The 23,309-nt window shown below is 39.7% G+C and overlaps 1 protein-coding gene across 1 annotated transcript; it reads left to right on the forward strand.

The window, feature by feature from the left end:
• Nucleotides 1-3,609: 3,609 nt before the first annotated feature.
• NBR1 (NBR1 autophagy cargo receptor) lies at nt 3,610-23,032 on the forward strand. Its single transcript, XM_082010439.1, has 21 exons — nt 3,610-3,726; nt 6,118-6,180; nt 7,495-7,513; nt 8,990-9,012; nt 9,850-10,068; nt 10,605-10,679; nt 11,818-12,035; nt 13,097-13,261; nt 13,745-13,951; nt 15,149-15,308; nt 15,828-16,115; nt 16,539-16,691; nt 17,168-17,243; nt 17,714-17,824; nt 18,306-18,494; nt 18,621-18,755; nt 19,356-19,716; nt 20,018-20,112; nt 20,674-20,752; nt 21,515-21,620; nt 21,999-23,032. Exons 1-21 carry the CDS (start codon nt 3,625-3,627, stop codon nt 22,173-22,175), a joined length of 3,021 nt encoding a protein of 1,006 aa, XP_081866565.1. The 5' UTR covers nt 3,610-3,624; the 3' UTR covers nt 22,176-23,032.
• The last annotated feature ends 277 nt before the right edge of the window (nt 23,033-23,309 follow it).

The following is a 23,309-nucleotide window of genomic DNA, read 5'->3' on the forward strand; positions in this document are numbered from 1 at the left end:
TCACACATTCTGTGAAACTGCAGTTATTTCTTATTCAGAATTGATGTTTCCCCTAAAGTAGCTACACATTAACTTACCAAAACACAGTATACATCATTAGCACTAAAGAAGAGAAGTATACATGGAGAATAAGAACATAGTGACTAAGCATTGCAATTACACATTTTCAAACCTACCTGCAGAATATGTGATCACATTTTGTTGAAACTGGCTCTTCTACCACATCCAAGCTACAAAAAGAAAAATGAAGCAAAACAACACAGAAGTTACATATAAAATAGGAGCAACAAAATATTCAGAGATATAGTCACTTTTCTGAACTCAAAAAAAAAAAACCCCAAAACCCCCAAAAAACCCTTGGTGGCTAAGAGAAATATGACACACCTGATGATTTTTCACTTGAGAACCAGGTACAGTAATAAATACTGTCACTAGATGATATATACATATCTACTAGGTCTTCAGAATCTTTGTCTGCCTGGCAAAAAGACAGCATTTTCTGCACATGCCCAGTTCAGCAGTGCAGGAAACTTGGAGTTAAAATACAAATGTCTTCTTTTTCAATGCTGACCTCCCATGACAAGCATAAAGGACAGTGTAGTTTTACTGGGTTCAAGAGCCCATTGGACTCTTTACTATATTTGTATAAACCAAAGGCACAGATGTGTTAACACAAATAAATATTTAAGTTATTCCTTTCCCACTCAGTTTTCTATTCTAAATTCATTCCTGTCTAGCACAATATGAAAATTAATATTTAACTTGATACTAGGGCTTTCAGAAAAGCTCTAACCAAGTCCCTTGTTCAACTCACCTTAAAATGTAATCTACCTTGAACAAATACTAAAAAGTAATTTAAAAAAATATTGCTCTAATTTAGGCATACACTGTGTTACAAATCCCAGTTACATAAGAAAGGTTTTATGAGTTTCACAGACCATGTATGTACATAAGGAAACCTCTCTGTGATTGTGTTCTGTCTACAACCTAGTAGTATATAAATAAGTTTATATAATGATTCCAATGAAACCAACACATCAACATAACTTGGATGAAAACAGACAAAACAAATACAACACTACCGTTGCAGAACAGTCTAACTTATGCCTATAGTAAACTATATTCCAAGAGTCAAAAGCAGCCTCAGCATTACCTTTGCATGTGTTATTCATTCCCCAATCTCATTAATCCATATTTTGGGATGTTTTAATATTTTAATTTGCCATAATAGAAAAGAAAGATTATACCTTTATGCCTTAACATCACATATGGAAATAAAGCAAGACAGGCCCAACTTCACCATATTCACAGGCTTCTGCCCAGTTAATAATTACCAACAATACTGCTAGGTGCATTAAAATCCTGCTTTTGAACTGCCATTCGCAATGTGTCTTGCTGTTTAAGCTAAACAGCACACATTTCCATAATCTTTATTGCGCAAATACAAAAAAGGTAGACATCGAAAATCTCCATTCCATGTTGAAGTCAGCTTCGTCCCATCAATCAGCAGTACCAGGCTGTGTAAAACCACTTTCTGAGATATTTCATTATTCTACCAAATTCCACATGCAATAAAGAACAACAGATGTAGGAAATAGTTCCTATTCTAGCTCTTCTAATGTTGTTTAAGTCAATGATTAATCAAGCCAACCATCCAATGGTGATGCCTCAGCAAAAAGCATGCTACCTCTTCAGAGAGGTTTGGATGCAAGTTTTTTCTGCATAGTGCTACAGACATTCTATGCTTTCTGCTCTGTGCCTTTGTAATAGATGTTATTACCAACACAGAAATTACTTTGGTTTTCCAATGGCAGTAAAGCAAAATTTTTCCAAATGGATTTAAAATGTAAGGATTTAAAAACATTTGCCACCAGGAACAAAATAAAATTCAGCAGTTTGGTTCAATGGAAGCAAGAGTCTTTCAAAAGCTTATCAGACATTCTAGGTATCTAGGGTTTAACTAGAATCTATGCTATGTTAGCATTTGTTTGCATTAAAGAACTACAGACCTCACATTTGAGAGACAATGCACAAAGACCCAGGCTGCTTTACAAACAATACTCTAATACAGTCAGTTACGTTTTCTCCCTAACTGGATAGAGGACTGACACATTTAGGTTGTAACAACAAAGCAAAATTTAATAGAACATAAGAGCAAAATACAGGTTCTGTCTTGTACTTTCTCACTTGAGCCTTACAAAACATCAACATACATAGCCTTAAAATGCAATTCTTTTTGTTTTCTGATAACCCATAGAACTGACAAAGCACTTGAAAAGAAAGGAAAAGAGGGAAGAAAACCAAAAGACTCATTAACTGTACTAATATAGAGTTCACATTATTCTCCTAGCATACCATATTGGGCACTCCAAATTCTTCTGCATTGCTGAAAGCACATTTTGTACATCTCCAATAGCAATCACCGAGAAGTCCATCCTTCACATCCAATACTCTACAGGAAAAAAAAGCAATCAGCTTTGTTTCTGATCTGTTGTATCCCACAACCATGTTTTCTCCTATATGGCTTTTCTTTGACATGCTGAACAGTATCGAATACTTAGCTGCCATTTCTTGAGAAAGGCTTTACAGCATTGGTGGACTTCTTACTCTGTTTACAGTCAAAAGCTGTCAAGCCTCCTGTAGTCACAGGGGCAAACTGAAAGGTTTTGCTTAAAGTAGCATTCAGCAGAAACTCAGCAAGGGCACACACAAGCATAACAGCGAAGGAAATGAGCTTTCTAGGTAGAAAAGGATAAAAAGGAGATAGCAGACGTGCTTATGCAAAGGACCCTGGAAACTGCCTACAGCAGACAGAGCAGGAAAAGCCCTACAACAAGTATCACAGGTTCTGAAAACAAAGAGAAACCACTTGACCTTTACGCAGCAGTATTTCGGGAGCAGGGATGGGCCCTGCAGCGAGAAGGCCCATCAGCCGCCCGAAGAGAAGCGGCCCAGCACCCCGCTCTCCGCGTTCCAGCCGCCCGGCCCCGACCCTCCATCCACCGCAGGGAAAGCCGGTCACCGCTGGTGCGGCCCACCGGGACACTACCGAAACGAAGGCAAACGCCCGGCCCAGAGCCACTCACCTGCCCTCAGTAACCGCCCTGTCGCATCGCACTTCGCGCCCTTTCCACTACCCCGGAATACAGGGCACTAAGCAGCCAATCCTACACCGGGCCACAGCACGTGGGGCGAGAAACGTCCTCTTATTAGCTCCTTCCTGTCGCGCGACACTTCCTCGCCTGCCACGGCGAGACGGTGGAGGGAGGGGTATAGCTGATTGGCTCTGCCGCTGCCGTGTGAGCCCCGCCGCACGTATTTCATCGGAGTGCTCAGGGACTGACGCGGCGCATTGTGGGAGTTGTGGCGCGGCCTCGGAAGTACGTGTCTGCTGGCAGCGCGCCGCATCTCCTGGTTGCGCGCTCCCCGGCTCTGTTTATTGTTGTGGTTCCACGGCACCTGGTCCAGCCCCTGCCGGCCAACCAGGGCGGTGAGGCGTATGAGTGGCAGGCGGTACCGCCAATAGTATCGCGCAGAGGGCGCGGGGCTGGCCCGATTCGGTCCGCCATGTTAGGGTTGTCGGGCCGCCTGGTAGGGCTTAACTTGTCTCCTCCGGAGTGCGGCATGGAGCCGCAGGTGAACCTCCAAGTCACCTGCTGTGGGGAGACCCAGAGTTTCTTGGTGTCAGACTCGGCGCATACGACGTGGGCGGATGTGGAGGCCATGGTGAGCGCTGCCCGTCCCGCCTCCCCAGAGGAGGCAGAGTAGAGGGCCTGCCGCGGGGCAGCGCTGCTGTAGCCGCGGTGCCGCAGCTGTGGGGACCGTCTCGGTGAGGCGCTGGGAGTGTAAGCGCCTCTCCGAGGGCCCAGCATCATCTTTCTCGGCTTCTTAAGACGTGTCCCCCATTTCACAGGCTGTTAGAACTCGTGTTCTATTATGCTGCGGTCACAGTTTTTCTTTTAGCGTTAACAGTAACTTTTACCCCTGTTATGTACTTGAAGTGGCGTGAAAAGCCTTTTTTGGATGAAGCTTCTTACGGGTTGCTTGTTTTTCTGTGTGAGCAGGTGGCCATAGCTGTATGCTTTGCTCTTTTCCAAAGTTAGGGATACTTGGTTTTGGCACTGTATCCTATAAAGTACACTTTGTTCCTCTTCTCTCGCATTCTTTTACTTACTGAAGTAGGTACGGTGAACTGATGCTGTTCTGTCGCTTGTAGAACGTTTTCCTGAAGACTTAACGTTTGCTCTCTGGGGTGCTGAGTTGCTAACATATGTTTTTGGTTTCTTGCTTCCTGGTGCCTTGTGTGTGCTAGTTTGATATAACTGTATTTGTTAGTGGGCTGTGCATGCATAGACAGTTCCTTATGAAATTCTATATATCATGCACTTGGTATATTGAATAGTTTTTGTTTGGATGTTTATTTCCAGTGTTATGTAGTGGCAATTCCTGTATTGACTGAGGTTGAAATTGTGTAGTAAGCATTCCCTTGGTTATGATGAAGCTGCAGTGATTTATTTTTTTTATCCTGTAGCAACTGTTCTGTTTTTTTTAAGCTTACTCTCAAAGTTGCATCTTAAGAGATGTTGCAAGTATTTTATTTTCTCTCTTTCAGTGTGTGTGTTTGTGTTTTTGGTTTGTTTTTTTTTTTTTGGCTAACATATTCCAGTGTACCTTATAAGAGGTTCTTGCATTGTGAATTACTCAAATTCAAAGTTTGAACTGCATCATCTTTACTCATTGTATTTCAGTCTTCTAGAAGAGGTGCTAGTTTAGGCTTAAAATACTTGGTGGCAAGTAGACTATGCAGGAATGTCTGAGCTACTCAGACTTCTACTTGCATCAAAGCTGGAAGCAGATTGCTATGTAAGCATGGTGTTGCCCTTAATCTTGAGTAGTCTCAGAGTGAGGGTGTGTTTGTTCAAGGTGTGGTGTTCTATTACAGTAATGTTTCTCTAACCAAGGTAGTACCACTGGATGTCTCTGTTGTGTGAATTACTGTTTCAAGGTAGTATCAGTTAAACTGTGTCTTTCCTATGTTTTAATGTATTATTAAACGTGTCTGATATTTATAAGGGATAACCCGATCTCTGGTTCTAGCTTGAGTTTTAGGGGAACGATTTGTAGTACTAGAAAATGTAGATACAGACCACAGTTTCTTCTTGACAAGCTGAGTTTATTCTCTCACCCCTCCCAAAATTAATTTGGGGTTTAACCCTGGAAGGACCTGCCTGTAGCACACAGATAGCAGAATGTATGTAGCTATGTCATTGTGCTCTTGTGGTTCTATGTAAGTCCCAGCCATCTGTTGTCTTCTAAGGCAGCTAGTCTTCTTCTCTTGGGTCCAGGCTAGCAGAATGTGTTTCAGATACCTACACAAGCTGTATTTTTCTCGATAGAAACTCTCAGAAAAATTGGTAAATGATACAAAAATGCACACAAGCCTCAAAGACTTATTCAACATATGGAAACAACTGCCTTCATTTATGGTTCATTTGATGCTGTTCTTTCTTTAATGCAAAATACGAAATAGCTGGTCAGCTTTATTTTCCTAATTCTGATCTCTATAATGGATTTATATGTTCAGATGTACAGTGCATCAGCCAGTGAGTAGTGGAATGTGATACTTTGCTCTTTTTAGTACCTGGATTAATCCTAGTTACTCAAAACACAAATAGGTTTGTGGAAAAAAGGCTGCTTACCTGCGTGAGCTGTCTTCCTGGTGCTTTTTAAAGTAAAAGTTCGCATTCAGTGATTGCTAGCTTTAGCCTTTGTATATTGCAGTGTTTACTGTGACTGAATTCATTAACCCTGAGCTAATCCTAGTACAGTGGAAAGGTTATTATTATTTATTTTGGTCTAAACATTAACTAGGGAAGGTGAAACATGAAAGAAATGAATTTTTTTCTTTTCATTGTAGCAAGTTAGTAAAGGTTGGAGGCAAGGCACTGGGAGAGTTGTTCAGCTCCAGAAGAATAGGTTTTGTAGAACAGTGTTTATTTCAGCTGAGGGACTGGAGGGGTGAAGGTTTAAAACATTTTTCCCTATTAATAATCATGATTAACTGAAAAAATCTGTAGTCCTGTCTCACTGTGGTTTTGTGTTCCTTTTTCATTATAGGTTAAAGTTTCATTTGACCTGGACAACATTCAGATCAAATACATTGATGAGGATAATGATGAGGTAAAATACTCCCCCACCGTCCCAACAGGTTTACCAAAATATGGCTGATGTGAACCTTTCTGCCTCTTGATAAATTGTAGTGGGTCCTTCAGGAGTGTCTGTTTGGATCAGAGGTGATGTTTTTGCCCCCTTTGATAAGAAAATAGCTATTAGTCTTGTGGTTTCACTCTTAATGTAGCATACTTATTTTAAAACAGTTTTTTAGAACCTACTGCCTTTCTTATTCCCACTCCATAGAAACAGCCACTGATTCTACATGCTCTGAGGCAGGGTTGCTTCTCTTGAGGGACTTTTTTATTTTTCATTTTATCAGAATAAGGTAGTTGTAACTATTTGTTAAATGCAGCCATGGTAAAGTCCTGTTTCTTCAACTACACTCCTTCCTCTGAAAATATAGGTCCCCTGTCATTAGCATATGTTTACTTCAGTGATCTGGTGTATTCAAATCCTCTGCTTGTTTTAAGCAAATGCTATAATCCCCAAGAAGATTACTGACTCAGAGAGGAAATTGGTTACTTCTAGTTCTCCTTGTTGAGTAAATGCCTTCTTGGCATAACTTCACCCTCTCAGACCCTTTCTGTTCATCTAAAGATTTAGAGTAAATGTAGCTCTCAAACAGAACATAACTTTTGCAAACTCTGTGTTCCACTACTTGGTTTGTAGCTCTACTAAATTGCAGAGATGGGGATCTTTGTTTTTATTTTTTTTCCCCGTAAGGGGAAATGTCAGGATGCTTCCAGCAACATTTCAGGGAAAGATTTTCCTCTTAATTTTCCATATAAATATATAGATGCATCTGTTAAAGATCCTTTTCAAATACTAATAGAGTAAACATTGTTCAGAATCATGCAGTGCTGTAGTGATTAAATTGTTCCTTGTATTAGTAACTTCTATGTGCAAAATTGATAAACGAGCACCTGTAGAAGATGGGCTTGGCTTGTATCTAAATCAAAAGAACAGTTAAGTGTTTCATGTTGGGCATTAGAAGCAACTGGGTCCAACTGCTGTGTACTTGTATTGTAAACCCAGTGGCAGTGGCACTAGCTTACTTTCAGTAGATGAGACCACACTTGTTCTGGATGCTAGTAGGTGCCAGAGGTGTTGCTTATTGTGCAAATCTAATAAACAACATCATCTACTCCAGAACACCACAACATTGATTAATGATTAAACATGGCAGCAATAACAAATATCTGAAGGAGTGGTATTTTAGAAACTTTGGATGAAAGTACATTTGTTCTGAAAGTGTATTAATTTTATGAGAATCACAAAAATATATCAGCGGCTATTACTCACTATTATTTCTCTTTGCAGGTTTCTGTGAATAGCAAAGGTGAGCTTCTACTTTGCTGAAGTGAAATCAGTAAACAGACCCCAACTGTTGTTCATGTTTTTGGAGAGGCAGTTGAGAAAGCTTGCTTTTTGATTTTTGGATTTTATGTGTGGTTGGGCATCAAATCCTTCCCAAAGGAAGGAGTTTATGATCCATCAGAACAAATTGGAAATTACTAAATTAATGGAATGTTAAGTCTCTAGGCTGTGAGAACATGTTTGCTTGTTGCTGTTGTGGTGGGTTGACCCTGGCTAGATGCCAGGTGCTTACCAGAGCTGCTCTATCACTCCCCTTCTCAGCTGGACAGGGGAGAGAAAGTATCATGAGAAGCTTGTGGGTCAAGATAAGGACAGAGAGAGTTCATTCAGCAATTACTGTCATGGGCAAAACAGACTTGACCTGGGGAAATTAATTTAATTTATTGCTAGTCAAATGAGAGTAGGGTAATGAGAACTAAAACACCTTCCTTCCACCCCTCCCTTCTTCCTGGGCTCAACTTTAGTCCTGATTTTCTCTACTTCCTCCCCTTGAGTGGCACAGGGGGATGGGGAAGGCGGGTTGCGGTCAGTTCATCGCACATTGTCTCTGCTGCCCTTTCCTTCTCAGGGGAAGGATTCCTCACCCTCTTCCCCTGTTCCGGTGTGGGGTCCCACCCATGGGAGACAGTCCTCCAAGAAATTCTCCAATGTGAGTCCTTCCCACAGGCTGCAGTTCTTCATGAACTCCAGCCTGGGTCCCTTCCATGGGGTGCAGTCCTTCAGGAACAGGCTGCTCCAGCCTGGGTCCCCCAAGGGGTCACAAGTCCTGCTAGGAAACCTGCTCCAGCCTAGGCTCCTCTCTCCATGGGTCCACAGATCCTGCCAGGAGCCTACTCCAGTGTGGGCCTCCCATGGGGTCACAGCCTCCTTTGGGCATCCACCTGCTCCAGTGTGGGGTCCTCCATGGGCTGCAGGTGGATATCTGCCCCACCGTGGAGGTCTGTGTCCTGCAGGGGGATAGCCTACCTTACCATGGTCTTCACCATGGGCTGCAAGGGAATCTCTGCTCCGGTGCAGAGTTGTTTCACGTATTCTCACTCCTCTCTCCGGCTGCAATTGCTGTGTGCTGTTTTTTTGCCCTTCTCAAATATGTCATCACATTGGTGCTACCACAGTTGCTGATGGCCTTGGCCTTGGCCTTGGCCTTGGCCAGCAGCAGGTCTGTCTTGGAGTTGACTGACATTGGCTCTGTCGAACACAGGGGAAGCTTGTAGCAGCTTCTCACAGAAGCCACCCCTGCAGCCCCTCCTGCTACCAAAACCTTGCCATGCAAACCCAATACAGATGTATATACAACTTCCTTCAGTAGCACTATAAGAATTTACAGAAGGTATGGGAGGCCCTCCTTGATTAAGGGTCATTAAATATTATATGCTAAACGTATATCTGTTGTTTGAGACAGGAAAAGTTCACGTTTCTTTCGTGTTTTTTTTTTTAGAGGAATATGAAGAAGCTTTGAAGGTAAATGCTCTCTTTGACTTTTTTCAATATGTTCATCCTTCTCCAATTAAAATTGGTGTAGCTGAGAAAAAAAAGCATTATCTGGCCTGTAGAAATCAGAATAGCTCAGTTTTCTAGCGTTGGACACTAGCTTGAATGTTTTGCTACTTTTTTTTTTCCGTCCAGGCTCATACTAATTTGTATGAATTAGTTGAATAGGCAGTTGTAATTCAGGACCCTGAACAGCCAGTTCATTGGTTAAATAACTGGCTTTCTCAAACACTTGAACAGTAATCCCATGTTTGGAGATACTGGGCTCTAATGGGATCCCTTTAAAAGTCTTGCCATGGAGACTCTAATGTTGTACCAGCGTAATAAAACTTTAAATGGTTTCAATGCTTAGTTACTTTATAAGCAGTTGATTTTACTTAGAGAAAATTAAGAATTGCATTCCTTTGAATTTCAGTTGTGCAATACTAATGCTTTCAGAACTTTTTGCTCATGGTCTTAATTTCAAATCTGATAAAAATTTGAAAATAATCATAAATTAAAATTTACTGTAAGTTCCTGGACAGCATCTCTATTGTTTACTGACTTATATGAGCAGCTTTATTGTAGATTGAAAAATTCTTTTAGGATATCTGCATAATTAACCTTTTGCTTATAATAAACTACTTAATAATCATATTTGTAACCTTTGAGAAAGGCAGAATAGACTATCAGCTGACTGTACCTTGGCATTTATGTGTCTTAGTCTTTCTCCAACCTCTCCAGTGTATGTGTTGCGCTGTGTTTTTACAGGATTTTTCTATGTGGGTTTTAAGTGGAGTAAACATGGTGTATGTACGGTTTATTTAGATTGCAGTTAAACAAGGAAATCAACTTCAGATGAATGTGTATGAAGACCAGTCTTCTCCGAAAGAAACTTCATATTCTTCTTCTTTGCAACTCCGTGAAAAAACTGTGACAGAAAAGTTGGCATCTCTTAAAGATGAGAAGAAACCTCTTTCACACTATTCCATGTTAGCTCAGGGGTTAGAGGAAGACTTAAAAATTGAAAAGGAGCTGACAATTCAGGTAGGATGCAGAGGTGGATTATATATTCATTAAAACAAAGAATTCATAAGTGTAATTCAGTTTAGACTGATAGTCATCTTCACTCATACATAAAAACTCTGAGTTCAGAAGTTGGTCTTAATTTTCAGCTATCTGCATCCATTGAAGCTCACAAAATTGTTTGAATGTCTTGCAAGAGGATATTTTGATGCTGCATTTAGACATACATACTCTTTCATGTTGATCAAGCAGTTGGTCCCCTGAAGCCCTGATTGCCATCTAGGCAACTTCTGGTTGACTTCAGTTCTTTAGCGCTATGTAGTTACACTCAAATGCTAATAAGGCAGGAATCTTTCAGGAGAATATCAGTGGCTTCCTTGTGTTGGTCTTCTGCTGTTTTCTGAAGAAAGTCTCTTTTGGTAAAGTCACTTGAAAGTGGTTAACTTGCTGTATTTAGGGGTTTTTGTGGCTTTGCATAGTTAAAGTGTGTGGCTTATTGTTGTGGTGTGGTTTTATTTTGTTTTGTTTTGGGTTTTTTTGTTTGTTTTTTTCCCCAGCAAAAGTTAAATCACACTAGAACAGGAAGAACAAACGAAAATCCTCCAGGATGGTTTACTAGCTACTTGGAAACAGTAAGTGTGTTTTCTTCTGAATTTTAGTATTCTTAAAGGAATACTTAAGAGGTTGTGGGTGGAAAAGATACCTGTGATGCCTAACTCTATACATCTGATCACACTTGCTCTCAGTGCTTGTGACCAGTATCTCAAAGGGCATTAAGGCATATAATCACTCTGCTTTTGTGGTTATAAATGGAAACTAGATTTCTATCTATGACTATACAGTGCAGGTATTACTTTAAAAAAAGTTTGATACATGCCACTTGTCAAAAGTGGATTGTTTGGTTTATGCATTTGCTTGGTTTGAGTGTCTTTTTTTAATTGGCTCTCATGCTAGAATCCTAGTTGCACTCCAGGTAGTAATAGGAATCATAGGAACTTCAGGGCACTCATGATGAGAGAGAGCATGAAATATGGTGTTGCTGTTGAGACACTTGTTTGACTGGTTTCAGTAGGGTAATACTTAGGGTTTCCCGAGACTTGGTAGCATTTGATAACCTTGCTTTTCTTGATTGTTCAGTTTAAGAAAATAGTTTCAGGAGGCCAGTGAGTATAACCTATAGATTGATAAGATGTGGGTGTTAACTTGTTTTGAACAGCTAATAAACATCACTGAGAAGCATTTAGATAAAAATGCTAAGAATTAATTAGCTAGTAAGTTCTTGAAACTAAAAGGTACATTGGTACAATAGTATATGCATTTATTGTTAAGGGTTTTTTTTCTAGCATCTCACTTCCTTTGCCACCTCTTACTACAAACTAAAGACAGGGGAACTTAATGGTTGTATTTGAAACATCCCTGGTGGACAAAATCAGGGCTTAATGATGGAGATTCCAGAGGGGCTTGGGAGTTGGGTTAATTGTCTCAGAGATTAGTTTCCTTCCCGTTGTGCAAGGTTATAGAAAAAGCTTATTGTAAACACGAATATATGATTTTTAATTTGCCTTGTTAAAACATATGGGCTCGTATTTTCTAAAGTACAAATCCTTTCTGAGGAATGTGATGCTTGTTTAATTTCATCTGGTATGTGCTGGGAGGGATGAGAAGTGGATTGTGAGACGCTTTATGATTTACAGATTGGGAGACGTGGGGTGACTTTTGAAGCTGCATAGGTGGGTCTCATCCATGACGACTTTATTTTTTTTTTTCCAGTTCAGGGAACAAGTAGTTAAAGAAACTGTTGAGAAACTGGAACAGAAGCTATATGAGAAGCTTGTTCGTCACAGTCAGCCTCCAGATTTTTCAGAGAGCTCTATTACAGCACCACCTCCAACTTCAGAGAGCCAGTCAGGGAATGGCAGCCAGTGTGACTGGCTGATCTCCTGCTGCAACTGCCAGGCCCGAATTGTTGGAGTTCGCTACCAATGCAGGTGGAATATGATGAGAGCTGTGTGTGTGTGAAACTTAACATGTAAGGCATGTGAATGAGTGAGAAACTATCTTAGTGTTGTAGACTTCCAGATTTCTAATCTGCAGCATGCTGTACATTTCAGAACCTCTAGTATGTGTCTCAAACAGCTTGTGTTTTCTGCTGTGGTGCCTAAGGACCTTATCTGCATAACAGCAAGAGTAATAATATTTTGAGAAAACATGACTGTTAAAACAAAGTGAAAGAACTTTATATCACTTGCTGTATTCTCAATCATTCTTTACCTTTTTTGCATATAATGTGTGGTAGTTGTAAAGGAAAATGTTTAGTTCAGTTAACTAAACAAAAAAGCAAAACTTAGAACCACTAGTCTGTAGTAATCCTTTATTTAGTTCTGACAGTCAATGAGACTGAAGCAGGTGATGCTTTTTCTAACAATCTTGTTGTCAATTTAATAATATGAAATAAGTTTTGATGAATGTCTTAAGTGAGGTTTTTATTTGAATGAGGCAATTGCTGTAAAGGTAAATATTTTAGGACTAGGCGGCAGCAGTGAATGGAATGCCAACAGGCGTTTTTCTTTGGGTGTTTATTTTTCTTTCAGCTCCTGCTAGCCAGTCTGTTTTTTACTAGTCCTGTTCCCATAGGAGCAATCTGCTTTGCATCCCTGAACACTTCAGTTGACTTATCTTCTGTATTTTCATAAGTATGATGCTGTTTCTGGCATTGCATTTCAGTATAATGTTTTATCCTTTGTAGCAACAATTGTTAGTCACTTGTGCTAAAGGAAGCATCAGTTTTTTTCAAAGTGTATTTAAGAAGGTGAGGACTATGGTGCAGTTTTGCCCAGAAGAGAGATGCTGATCTGGATATTCCAGATGGCTCCAAATATTGATGTATAAGTGAGAGAACCCACTTCTGTTTCACTCATGCACTGCTTACAGTGGTAGGATGATAGAGTTGTTTCCCTGCAGAAATGTAAGGATTAATTTTCCTACAGTGTCTTTCTAGTGCATTAATTCTTTGTCTGCTTCTTGGTAACCTGCCTTTTCTGCTTTGCAGCCTTTGTCCAGCATACAATATCTGTGAGCAGTGTGAAGCAGGAACATATGCACATGATCCTAATCATGTCTTGTTAAAGCTGCGAAGACCTGTACTATGTATTGCTGAAAATTACAGCCTTGCAGAGTTTTCACCTCGTCTGCCTGCTACTCTGGAGCAAGTTAGGTAAATGGTGGCATCTGTCAGTACCTGACATGATTATCCTGATAGCAAAGTGGAAACACCTGTATTGGGTTTGATGTTCAGCCTTTGTTAGATTTAGAGATAACAAGAAAGGAAATGGTATTCAGACTTCATTGTGAGTAGCTAAAAATAGCTATATACTTACAAATGGTCTAAGTCATGAATCTTACAGTGTTTTTAATAACAAAGCAGAAAAGACAGAATTTTGTGTCATAGGTAGGTAGCAGACTTTGCGAGATTGCTTTTTCTTTGAGCATAGTCTAATCTGCCTTTAAGTTTGCTCATTTACTGAGGCCATTCAAAGTATTTTCACAAGCAACTATGAAGGTTTCTTTTAAAATCATCTGGTATCCAGTCTAGAAGCATGAGACGTTTTCCTGAAAGTGTCCCTTTGAGACTAAGACTGTGTTGGCTGAAGATAAATTCTAATCAGTTTAATGTATTGGTGGCTTATTCTCTCTGCAGGCTCCAGAAACAGATGGACAAAAGATTTCTGAAGGCAGAAAAGCAAAGATTACGAGCAGAGAAGAAACAGCGAAAGGCAGAGGTCCGAGAGCTCAAAAAGCAGCTAAAATTGCACAGGAAAATTCATATGTGGAACTCTGTCCATGTATTGGAAACTAGTGGCTCACCTACTCTGAAATCTGAGAGTCTCCAACCTAATACCTTCCTGTAAGAGATGTTGTTAGCTGAAGCATTTCTTAGTTGTGCTGTCTGTCCTTTTGTGATAAGACCAAGTTAGAGTAACAGGAGGAAGGTTATGAAATCGCTCACTTAAAGTATCATTTGTCATTGGAACCCATGAGAATTTTGTCTGGATGGAATTTGCAAGGTGGAGTGTTTTTATTACTTGGGAGCAGAGTAGAAGAAAAAAAAGCAACTGATGATTATCACCAGAAACTTACAGATTTATACAAATCTAGTATAATGCCACGTGCTTTACAGTGTAAGTTAATGTTACTGCCAGTGTCTGCATAAAGTACATTCTGCCTGCTTATGTTCAGTGCTTCCTTTTGCCTTTTTTTAGTGACCTTACGCTGAGGCTCACTAGACAGCAGCCATTGCAGGCAACCACTTTGTGTTTTCTGTTTGCTTCGGTTTTATGAACGTACAGGTGTAAAACTTGTATAGTTTTAGTTTCTTTAATTCATCCTTTCATTTAGCGCATTTAAAAGTCAAAATTAATTAGTTAATTTGTGGGGAGCTTAATCTCCATCTTTGCTTCCTTTTTGCTGAACAGGCATATAGCAGGAATAAAACCAATCCTAATTTAAGTTCAGATTCTTTTTTTTTAGATCTTTTAAAGTTGGCACGCATATGACCTGCTTCACCAGTCACAGCGCAGTGCACCCAAACCAACAGTAAAGCTTTGGATAAAATCTATTTTTGAACCCGTTTCAGGAAAAAAATGTGGTATTTTACTGAAAAGTGTTGTTTGTAAGGCCAAATAAAAGACACTAGTGCTTAGACTATAGCACAATCTTTTTGATTCAACATCATAAGGATAATTACTTCATTCTGTTAACAGAATAGCATAGCCTGAAGTGCTGTCAGACTTAATCAAATCAAGTGAAGAACAGTGAACTCTTCTCTGTTAAACCTGAGTTCTGTAATTTTAATAATATTCTTCCAAATAGCAAATCTTGTTTTGATGTGTTTTTTTCCTTAAGCAGAGGAAAGCAAACTGCTTTGTGCTGGTTAGATGCGAGATGAAAACAGTAGCTAAAACATTAGAATTTTTAAACACTTCTAGAGGTGAAAGGAGAAAAACTCAATGGCCTCCTCAATTTATAGCCAGTGACATAGGATCTGGAAAACTTCTCCAGTTTTGGTGTATTTTTGTGTTTTGTTTCCTCCTCCCAATCCCAGGAGTCCTAGTCAACCCTTCCAAGCAATTGTCCCAACACTGAGTGCAGTATTTGTCGATGAGAATTTGCCAGATGGGACTCACTTGCAACCAGGAACAAAGTTTATCAAACACTGGCGAATGAAAAATACTGGCAATGTGGAATGGAGCTCAGACACAAAGGTATCTTTCCTTTGCTATTACTTTTACATAATAAAATGGTTCTGGGAGATCATATTTGTATGCATTAGGAATATGAATCCTCTGTCAGAACCTGTTTAGGATTTCATTTGGCCTGTTAATTCTCAAGCTGGGAATTCTGGGGCAATAAGCTGTCTAGATACTCTTTACAACTGCAGACTATAGGAGGGAAGCAGTCAAGATTAACGTCACTGAACACGTCTTCCAGTGCTGTTATGATGTTACAGCTCAACCTTGTTTACAACAGGTAAAGACTTCAAAACAGAAGGGCTTCAAAAAGTCTGTCTTCTGTGAGTGACTGAGTTCATGTTGAAAGATGGGGGTATCTTCTTACTTTGTGGTGATAGTGACTAATGTGAGAATGTTTGCTAACAGCCTCTCTTCTCTATGCTTAGTATTCACAGGGCCTTTCAGCAGAGGAACTTTTAAGTGCTCCTTACTGCCCACAGTTTGCAAAGAAGCTTGTGAAGTTAACCTTTGCTTTTTCTGTTGATGTTTCAGCTGAAACTTATGTGGGGAAATCTGACTTTGGCATCTTCTGAAAAAAAAGATGTGTTAGTGCCATCCCTTCCATCGGGAGAAGTAGGAACTGTTTCAGTTGAGTTTGTAGCTCCTAATATAGAAGGAATGTACACCTCTCACTGGAGACTGTCACACAGAGGGGAACAGTTTGGGCCCAGGATCTGGTGCAGTATTGTTGTGGATCCCTCCTCAGCTACTGATTATTTAGAAAGCAACTGGAAGGATTCTGACTCCTGTCAGAAGGACAAAGCTTCCAGCACCAGAGAGGCAAGTAACTCTTACGGTATTTGGGGCAGTTCTGAATTGCCTAGTAGAAGGAGCAATGAATATTGTTTGATGCAATTGTGTAGTGTCCCCTAACTGTATTGATTTCCAGGGGATTCTTTTAGTTGTTTGCTTCTAATTTTAATTTTTAATATAAAAGCAACACAACTCTTACTGCATTGGTAAGTTCTAAAATAATCATTCTTTTTGACAGGCATGGGATTAGTTATCAGTCTTTTGCAGCTATTTGTCTAGTTCTTTGAACTGAAACACTGCAGGATTTCTCTTTATGTTAGATCTTGTCCTTTTTGGCTCTAAAATGAGTTGAAAAGAGATTTATTTGAAGTTACTTGTGTTCTTCATGTAATTGTTTTATTTGCTGCCTGCCTAAGGGGCTTCTGGGACATTATTGTTTTGCTTTTGCAGGATGCTTCCTTAAAGACAGAAGCTGGTGCTCAACTGATGGGTGAAATCATTGAGCAGGCTGAAATGCCTCTGCCAGCTCTTCCTTTAAAGATCAAGAATCTGCCAAGTGAGAGAGAATTTTATATCCCATCTGTTGATCTCCTCACTGCACAGGTAAAGAGCTAAAATTCACATAGAGATAAAACAAACCACCTCAGGTTTAATATCTAGGTACATAGACATCCATAAGAATAAAAACCTTCTGAGCTCTAAAATAGCCACTGTATTTTCAGGAAGAGTATATTGCATTTTGTATAGCAGAACTATTTTCTTGATGTAGTATGGGGGACTGTCACTGTATGGAAGGTATGTGCAGGACACACCAAGATTCTCAGAGTCACAGGGTTGGGTCTTTCTCTGACCCCTAACAAGGGAGTACTTAGCTTTGCCTTTTGCTGCCCTAATTTGTGTACCATGTTCTATGACATGTATGTATGTTATGGGAAAACTGCCCTCTGTCTGAGATGATGCTGAGTAACTAACAAAGTGTAGATGACTTGTAAGTTAATGGTATCTGATGCTGGGAAGTACAGCATAAGGTTCCATTTTGGGGTTTGCTGATGAAAGCTGTGTGATGTTTCTTTCTGTAGGATTTGCTGTCCTTTGAGCTGTTGGACATTAATATTGTGCAGGAATTAGAGCGAGTTCCACACAATACTCCTGTTGGTAAGGTTCTTCTCATTCTGTGTGCTGTCTCTAGCATTCTGAGTTAACTGTTTACCCAATGAAAAGCTGAACTCACTTGTGCAAAAGACTTATTTGCTCTTCAGGCTAGAGTGTCTTCCCAGGTCTCCTGTCTTTTCTTTTTAATTCGTGCTGTAGTCTTAGAGGAGATACTTAATAACGCTTAGTATCCTTTTGTATTTTTCAGTCTTGGCTGCTTTTCAGCTTCACAGCCCTGAGACCGTAAGATTCCAGATACTGAAGAACACTGCCGTTTTCTTTGCTCAACCAGTGCCACTGTAATGCAAAGCTAGTTGTTTATTTCACAAAATTATCTTGTAAGAGAACGGGGTTTTTTCAGTCCTGGAAGAATATCCCTTGAAAAAGGATAACTTCTTAAAAGGTTGCCTCCTGGAGGAAGGAAGGTTCCTACTCATTTAGTGCCAATTATCTTTGCTACCTTTGTTTTTCAGACATGACTCCATGCATGTCCCCTTTGCCACATGATAGCCCCTTGCTGGAGAAACCTGGCTTAGGTCAGATAGAGGAGGAGAATGAGGGGAGTGGATTTAAACCAGTGACTGGTAAGCAGTAGTCATGGGCAGCTTGGGAGGGGGAGAGTATTGTCAGTTCTGTGTGGTCAGCAGTCTTGATGTCTAAGAAGAGTTCCAACTCCTGTCTTTCCCTTCTGTGGAAAAACGAACAGTTGTTTGGCTCATAGACCTGTAGTCTGACGCTACTCTCCTGATTGCAGAAGCTGGAGCGTATATATCTAGAATTCAGAAATACAAATGCTTCTCTTGATTTGTCCAACTATTAAAATTGTTGGGAGAATTAACAATTTGCCCTTTATAGACTATATTATACTCAAACACTCCAGGTGTGGCCCCGTATCTCTCAATCACTTTCACATTCAACCTGAACTGAATTCCAAAATCTTACAATTTTTAGAAAAAATTAATACATAGAGTCAATATTAGCCTTGGCTAGCCTAAAAAATTCTTCTTACACTTAGATTTCCGTGTGGTGGTGGTAAAATAATCTGTTAATGTTTCCCTTTCAAAGGAATGACAGAAGCCTGCTTTCCTGCAGATACTTGCATAGTGAAAGTGAAAGCTGAACATGCATTGAGCCAGGAGGAAGGGGAAGAAGATATGAGTGGGACTCAGTTTGTCTGCGAAACTGTAATTCGCTCTCTAACCTTGGATGCTGCACCTGACCATAAGCCTCCACAAAAAAAGAAAATCCTCCAGAGTGAGTACTGTCTTTAGCTGGCTGGCTTCTGTGGCTTTACTTTTTTGCAGTCAGACACCGGCCACAACTGCCCCACACTAAAGGTGGTGATATTGCTTTAATTGTTTTTCCTGATTGTTTTATTAGACTCTTTACAGACATCGCAAGACACCTTCAGTTGCAATGTGCTAAATGAAGACTCTCCTAGGATAAAAACTAATTCCACTTCTAAAAAGGAAGCAAAGATTCGTCAGTCAGAGGCAATGACAGAAAATTACTGTGGTAAGTAAAATAGGTTTGAATTTAAGGTAAAGCTGTAATAAGGACTACAAAAAATCAGGTGTAAAAAGATCTGCCACTGTCCTAGGAAATTGATCCTCATTACAAGAGAATAATTATTACATCAGAAAATTGGTGTCAGTACTCTGAACAACCAGTTTAACAGCTGCTTTAAAAAGAAATTGAGCCATGAAGGTTCCAATGGAGTATTCAAATAAGTGCGCATGTTAAGCATGGCTGGCACTTCCATATTTTGTACATGTATCTTGAAATCAGTGCTTTGAACTTTCTGATACACGCAATTTAAGAGAGGAAAACTACTGTTTAAATTCTCTGTAGCTCTTATTCCTGTTTTTATTATAAGCATTAATAGCAGCAGCATATCTGCATAGGCTTAACAGTAAGATCTATTACTCTTTCACAATACACCCCCACCCTCTCCCCAAGAGACAAATAAAATCATACCATTAATATCAGCAACAAAGCTTTACAGTGGTTTCTGAATACTTGCCTTTTATACCTGGGACAGTATTGTCTTTGCTGTTATCCATACAAAATGGACAATTGTAAATACTTCACTTTTTTTTTCCCCCCCCGCGTTAGGGGATCTTCCACTCTCTGAGAGAGCAAGCCCCTGGAGTGATACTGGCAATTCTGATGAAGAGGAGGATGATGATAAAGACGATGTTCAAAGTCAAGGCTCCTCTGCTTCATCAGAGGATTATATCATTATTCTCCCTGAGTGCTTTGACACCAGTCGTCCTTTAGGGGAGTCTATGTATAGTTCGGCTCTTTCTCAGCCCAGTTTGGAAAAGACAGGAGAATGTGAAACAGGAGCAGAGAATCCAGAAGGGGGAAGCCAGACACAGATCCACAGTGTTAGTGGTATTTTGACAACTTCACAAACACTGGCTGTAGTACCACTAACCCCAGAGACTGCAGACACCTTACCGCAGACACAAAGGTATGCTGCTTGGACAAAACCAAGATGGTTATGTTAGTGTTGCTGTAGAGCCTGCAGGATGTTGTGCTTATGTTCAGTGTCCAAAAAAATTGTTGCAACAAAAGTTTTGTCACATACTGGACTGAATGTCCTAAATCCTGCAACTTTTTATAAAGCCGGTATTCACTGATTAGGTGAGTGCAAGAGAGGGAAAGAAAGGAGCATGTGAAGCCTTTTCTTTTGTCTGTTGATCTTGACTGACTGACTTGTACACATGCAGAATGAAAGTAGTAAAAGTAACTTTTTTGTCTTACGTTCTCAGGAATCTGGCATCTCTTGAGAGTCATATCTTCCAAGAACCAAACATACCAGCTTCAGAGAATATCTCTTCCACTCCTCTTAATCAAATAAGAGAAGGTATTGACAGTACTTAATGAAGGGTGCATCCACAGTTGCTATTGTCTATTCCTTACGCCTAGTATTGGTTTTGATGTCCTGTTATTCTTGAGGAGAGCAGAAATCTACCAAGTAATGATTGGGTTTTTTCCCTGGTGTTAAAATTTTACTGTAGAGAAAATTTGAATAAAGAAATAATTGGCTTTGTGGATCAGCTAAGAGCACCTATTCATTAGAAATGGTAAGAAGGGTACTCGGAGGTATGTGTAGATGTCTGGAAAATTACCTAACTCTGGAATTAATGAGCTATGTATTTAAGCTGTTACAGTCACTGGGAGCTCAGACAGACAGCAGTTCGTGTCATGTTAAAGTAAACACCCACTGACTAATCAGCCAAATGACTTCTGAAATTATTTTGACTGCGGTGAGAATCCTGAATACCTAGTTTGTGTCTGGATAACTAAACTTGAAAGTATTAATTTTGGACTGAATCCCACTCCTTTCCATTTACGTACATGTTGCATCTCCTCAGCTTCTCCTTAACTGGGCATGTTGGTATTCTAACTTTTCTTCCTGCTCCAGAACCCAGTGGTGAAGATAGTCATGGACCTGGATCTTCCGGATTTCTAACTAGTAAACAGAAGTGCTCAGAATACCCAAGGTAATGAAGCTGAAGCTGTGACTTCACAAGTGCTGTTTTAAACTAAGAACTGCTAAATTAAGCACCAAGGGAAAGGCACTGGCTTACAGATTTCAGGTAGTCAATATCTTGGTAGAAAGGCCTCCCTTCTTCAAGGAAACATATGCTGAATTATATAACGCTATGTTTTCATTAGATCTTGGTTTCAACTTGGACACAAACATGGAGGGTGCAGAATTGGCAAGCAGAAGTGTATGAAGAACTCAAGCTGAATCCTTCTAAAATTCTTTGAATTTTTTTTCTGGAAAACCTCAGGATTCTTAAAATAGGGATTTTTGTAAGTTAGATACAAAGTTAAGCATCTTAAGATACTGAGACTGGAGAAACAAGACAAAAGATTGAGCAGAATATTAAGTGAGTTAAGAATTGATGGAGAACAAACAGAAGTTACTGTGGCGTGAATGGGTGTGTCACAGGGCACAGCTTTCATGTAGAGGTGTACTCTTCTGAGTAAGAATACTTAATTCTTTACAAATGGTCATGTTACAGAAAGCAAACTAATGTACTTTAGCATAAAACTACAGTTTAATAGTATCAAGAAGGAAGGAATGAGCTTTCTGGATAGCTCAATTACTGAACAGCAATGATTCCTTTGGATCATAGGTTGTTCTCTCCAATAAGAACTAAATCTCAGTTAGCACGTCAACAGGGAGAGACTTGCATTTCATGTGAAACAAACACTTGGCTTTACTGACCCTAAAGTAATACCTGAATTCTCTGCAGATACCCTCAAGGAAGCAGCATTGCAGGAGAACTAGTTAAAGGAGCTTTGTCAGTTGCTGCTTCTGCCTACAAAGCATTATTTGCTGGACCACCCATTATAGAACAGGTAAATGTGTTTCCTGTATGCTATGTGAGTTTCACAGAATGACAACGGTAAAATCATAGGTCTAAATTGTAAATGTATCAGTATTCTATATAGAACTTCATGCAACAGTAAAATGTTAAGCTTGATGTCATCCCTTTGAAGTATACTGCTCCACCAGCCGATAAGGAAATCCATACCATGGGGATAGAATCATGTCTTTTATAGCATCATGCAGTAGTAGCAATCCTCCTTTGTAAGTGAAAGTGAGTATGAACAGTTTAACTGTGGACAAAAGGCCCTCTGTGCCTTAATTATATTCCAGTGTAACGCAGGATCAGCGCTTCAAATGGCAAAAAGGTTTGGGTTTTTTTTATAGCTTATCTTATCTCTTGCTTTCAGCAGCCTGCAGCTACAGAAGAGCACACTAACACCCTTCTATCCAGTCTGTGTGAGATGGGATTCTGTGACAGGCAGTTAAACCTGCGACTGCTGAAGAAACACAACAATAATATGGTTCAAGTGGTAACTGAATTGCTTCAGATCAGTAACAGTGACTGGTACAGCAGTAGATGCTGAACCTTCCTGGTGGAGGAAGGAATTGTCTTCATTGAGTAAACTCTCATTAAGCACTGCAACAGTAGCAGGCTGCTCCTCAGCTGCTTTCAGTTTGGAGGTGTGACTAAAACGTTGGCTTTTCTTTGAGCTTTTGACTCTTTTTTTTTTTTTTTCCCTCATGGAAATGTCAAATGGTGTTTGTCATGTCTTATGAATTGGACACCAGATTTTCAACTGTTACTTGGACCTTGTAGTTAAATGAGTAGTCTTTAAGTCTCTAATTTCATACTGAATCCTTTTATCAGGGAATCCTGTAGAATTGCTTCAAACTTCCACCCAGATGACAACTTCTTTTATTGTGTGTAAGATTTTTTTTTTTTGGCAGCTGGAAACTTGTTTTGTTGACTTTTAACAAGCTTTGGAATAGGAACCAATGTAAAATGTTGCTGTGAAATGTAGTCTTGCCTAATTGACAAGAGATGCTCACAACTAGCAAATTGTTTATTCTGATATGATTCAGTAATTGATTTGTCCAATGCATGATAGTAATGTAACAGACTTAAACCTTACAAATGGTTCTTAAAAGAAAAAGGTTGCTCATGCACGAAAGCCATCTTGAACCATGAAACAACTTTTGAAAAGTCCAAAAGTGTAACCACTGTTAAACTGATGAGTATCAGGAAAGTCATTGTTTCTTGTAGTAGAATGAAGCAAGAGAGTGAATTTACCAGCAGTAATTGAACCACCTCTAGTAATGATAGTGCAAAACATACCTCTAACAGGAAAATATAGCCTACATAAAATATTTAGTTAAAAATTGAGTGTAAGGGTAGGAAAGGCCTTTCTAAGAATCTTTACAGGGTCTCTGTAAAAATGTTAAAAATTTGACAACTTTTTTTTTCCAGTATAGTGCAAGCCTCTTATTCTCTTAATACTGTATAGAAGAATTGAAGAACGTGTAGAAACCTAGACCTGAATTGGAGTACAACCTCTGGTAAAGTTTAGGAGTGGGAGGAGTGCTTGAGATTAACGATTGTGTGACTTACATTATAGTTTGAAAAATACATTAACTTAAGCAGTTTTAAGTGTACAGTTTCCTGTGATGGTTCTAGCTGCTCCCATGTTTCCATAGACACATCTGTAGGATTCATTTTT

The sequence above is a fragment of the Phaethon aethereus genome (assembly GCF_964289735.1).
Source record: "Phaethon aethereus genome assembly, chromosome: 25".
NCBI lineage: Eukaryota > Metazoa > Chordata > Aves > Phaethontiformes > Phaethontidae > Phaethon > Phaethon aethereus.

Bases quoted from the DNA above. Each gene is read 5' to 3' on its own strand.
- NBR1 (XM_082010439.1), top strand. From the start codon at position 3,625: ATGGAGCCGCAGGTGAACCTCCAAGTCACCTGCTGTGGGGAGACCCAG. The intron at 10,069-10,604 runs GTAGGATGCAGA...TTTTTTCCCCAG, and splicing joins AAAAGGAGCTGACAATTCAG to CAAAAGTTAAATCACACTAG. The intron at 20,753-21,514 runs GTAATGAAGCTG...AATTCTCTGCAG, and splicing joins AAGTGCTCAGAATACCCAAG to ATACCCTCAAGGAAGCAGCA.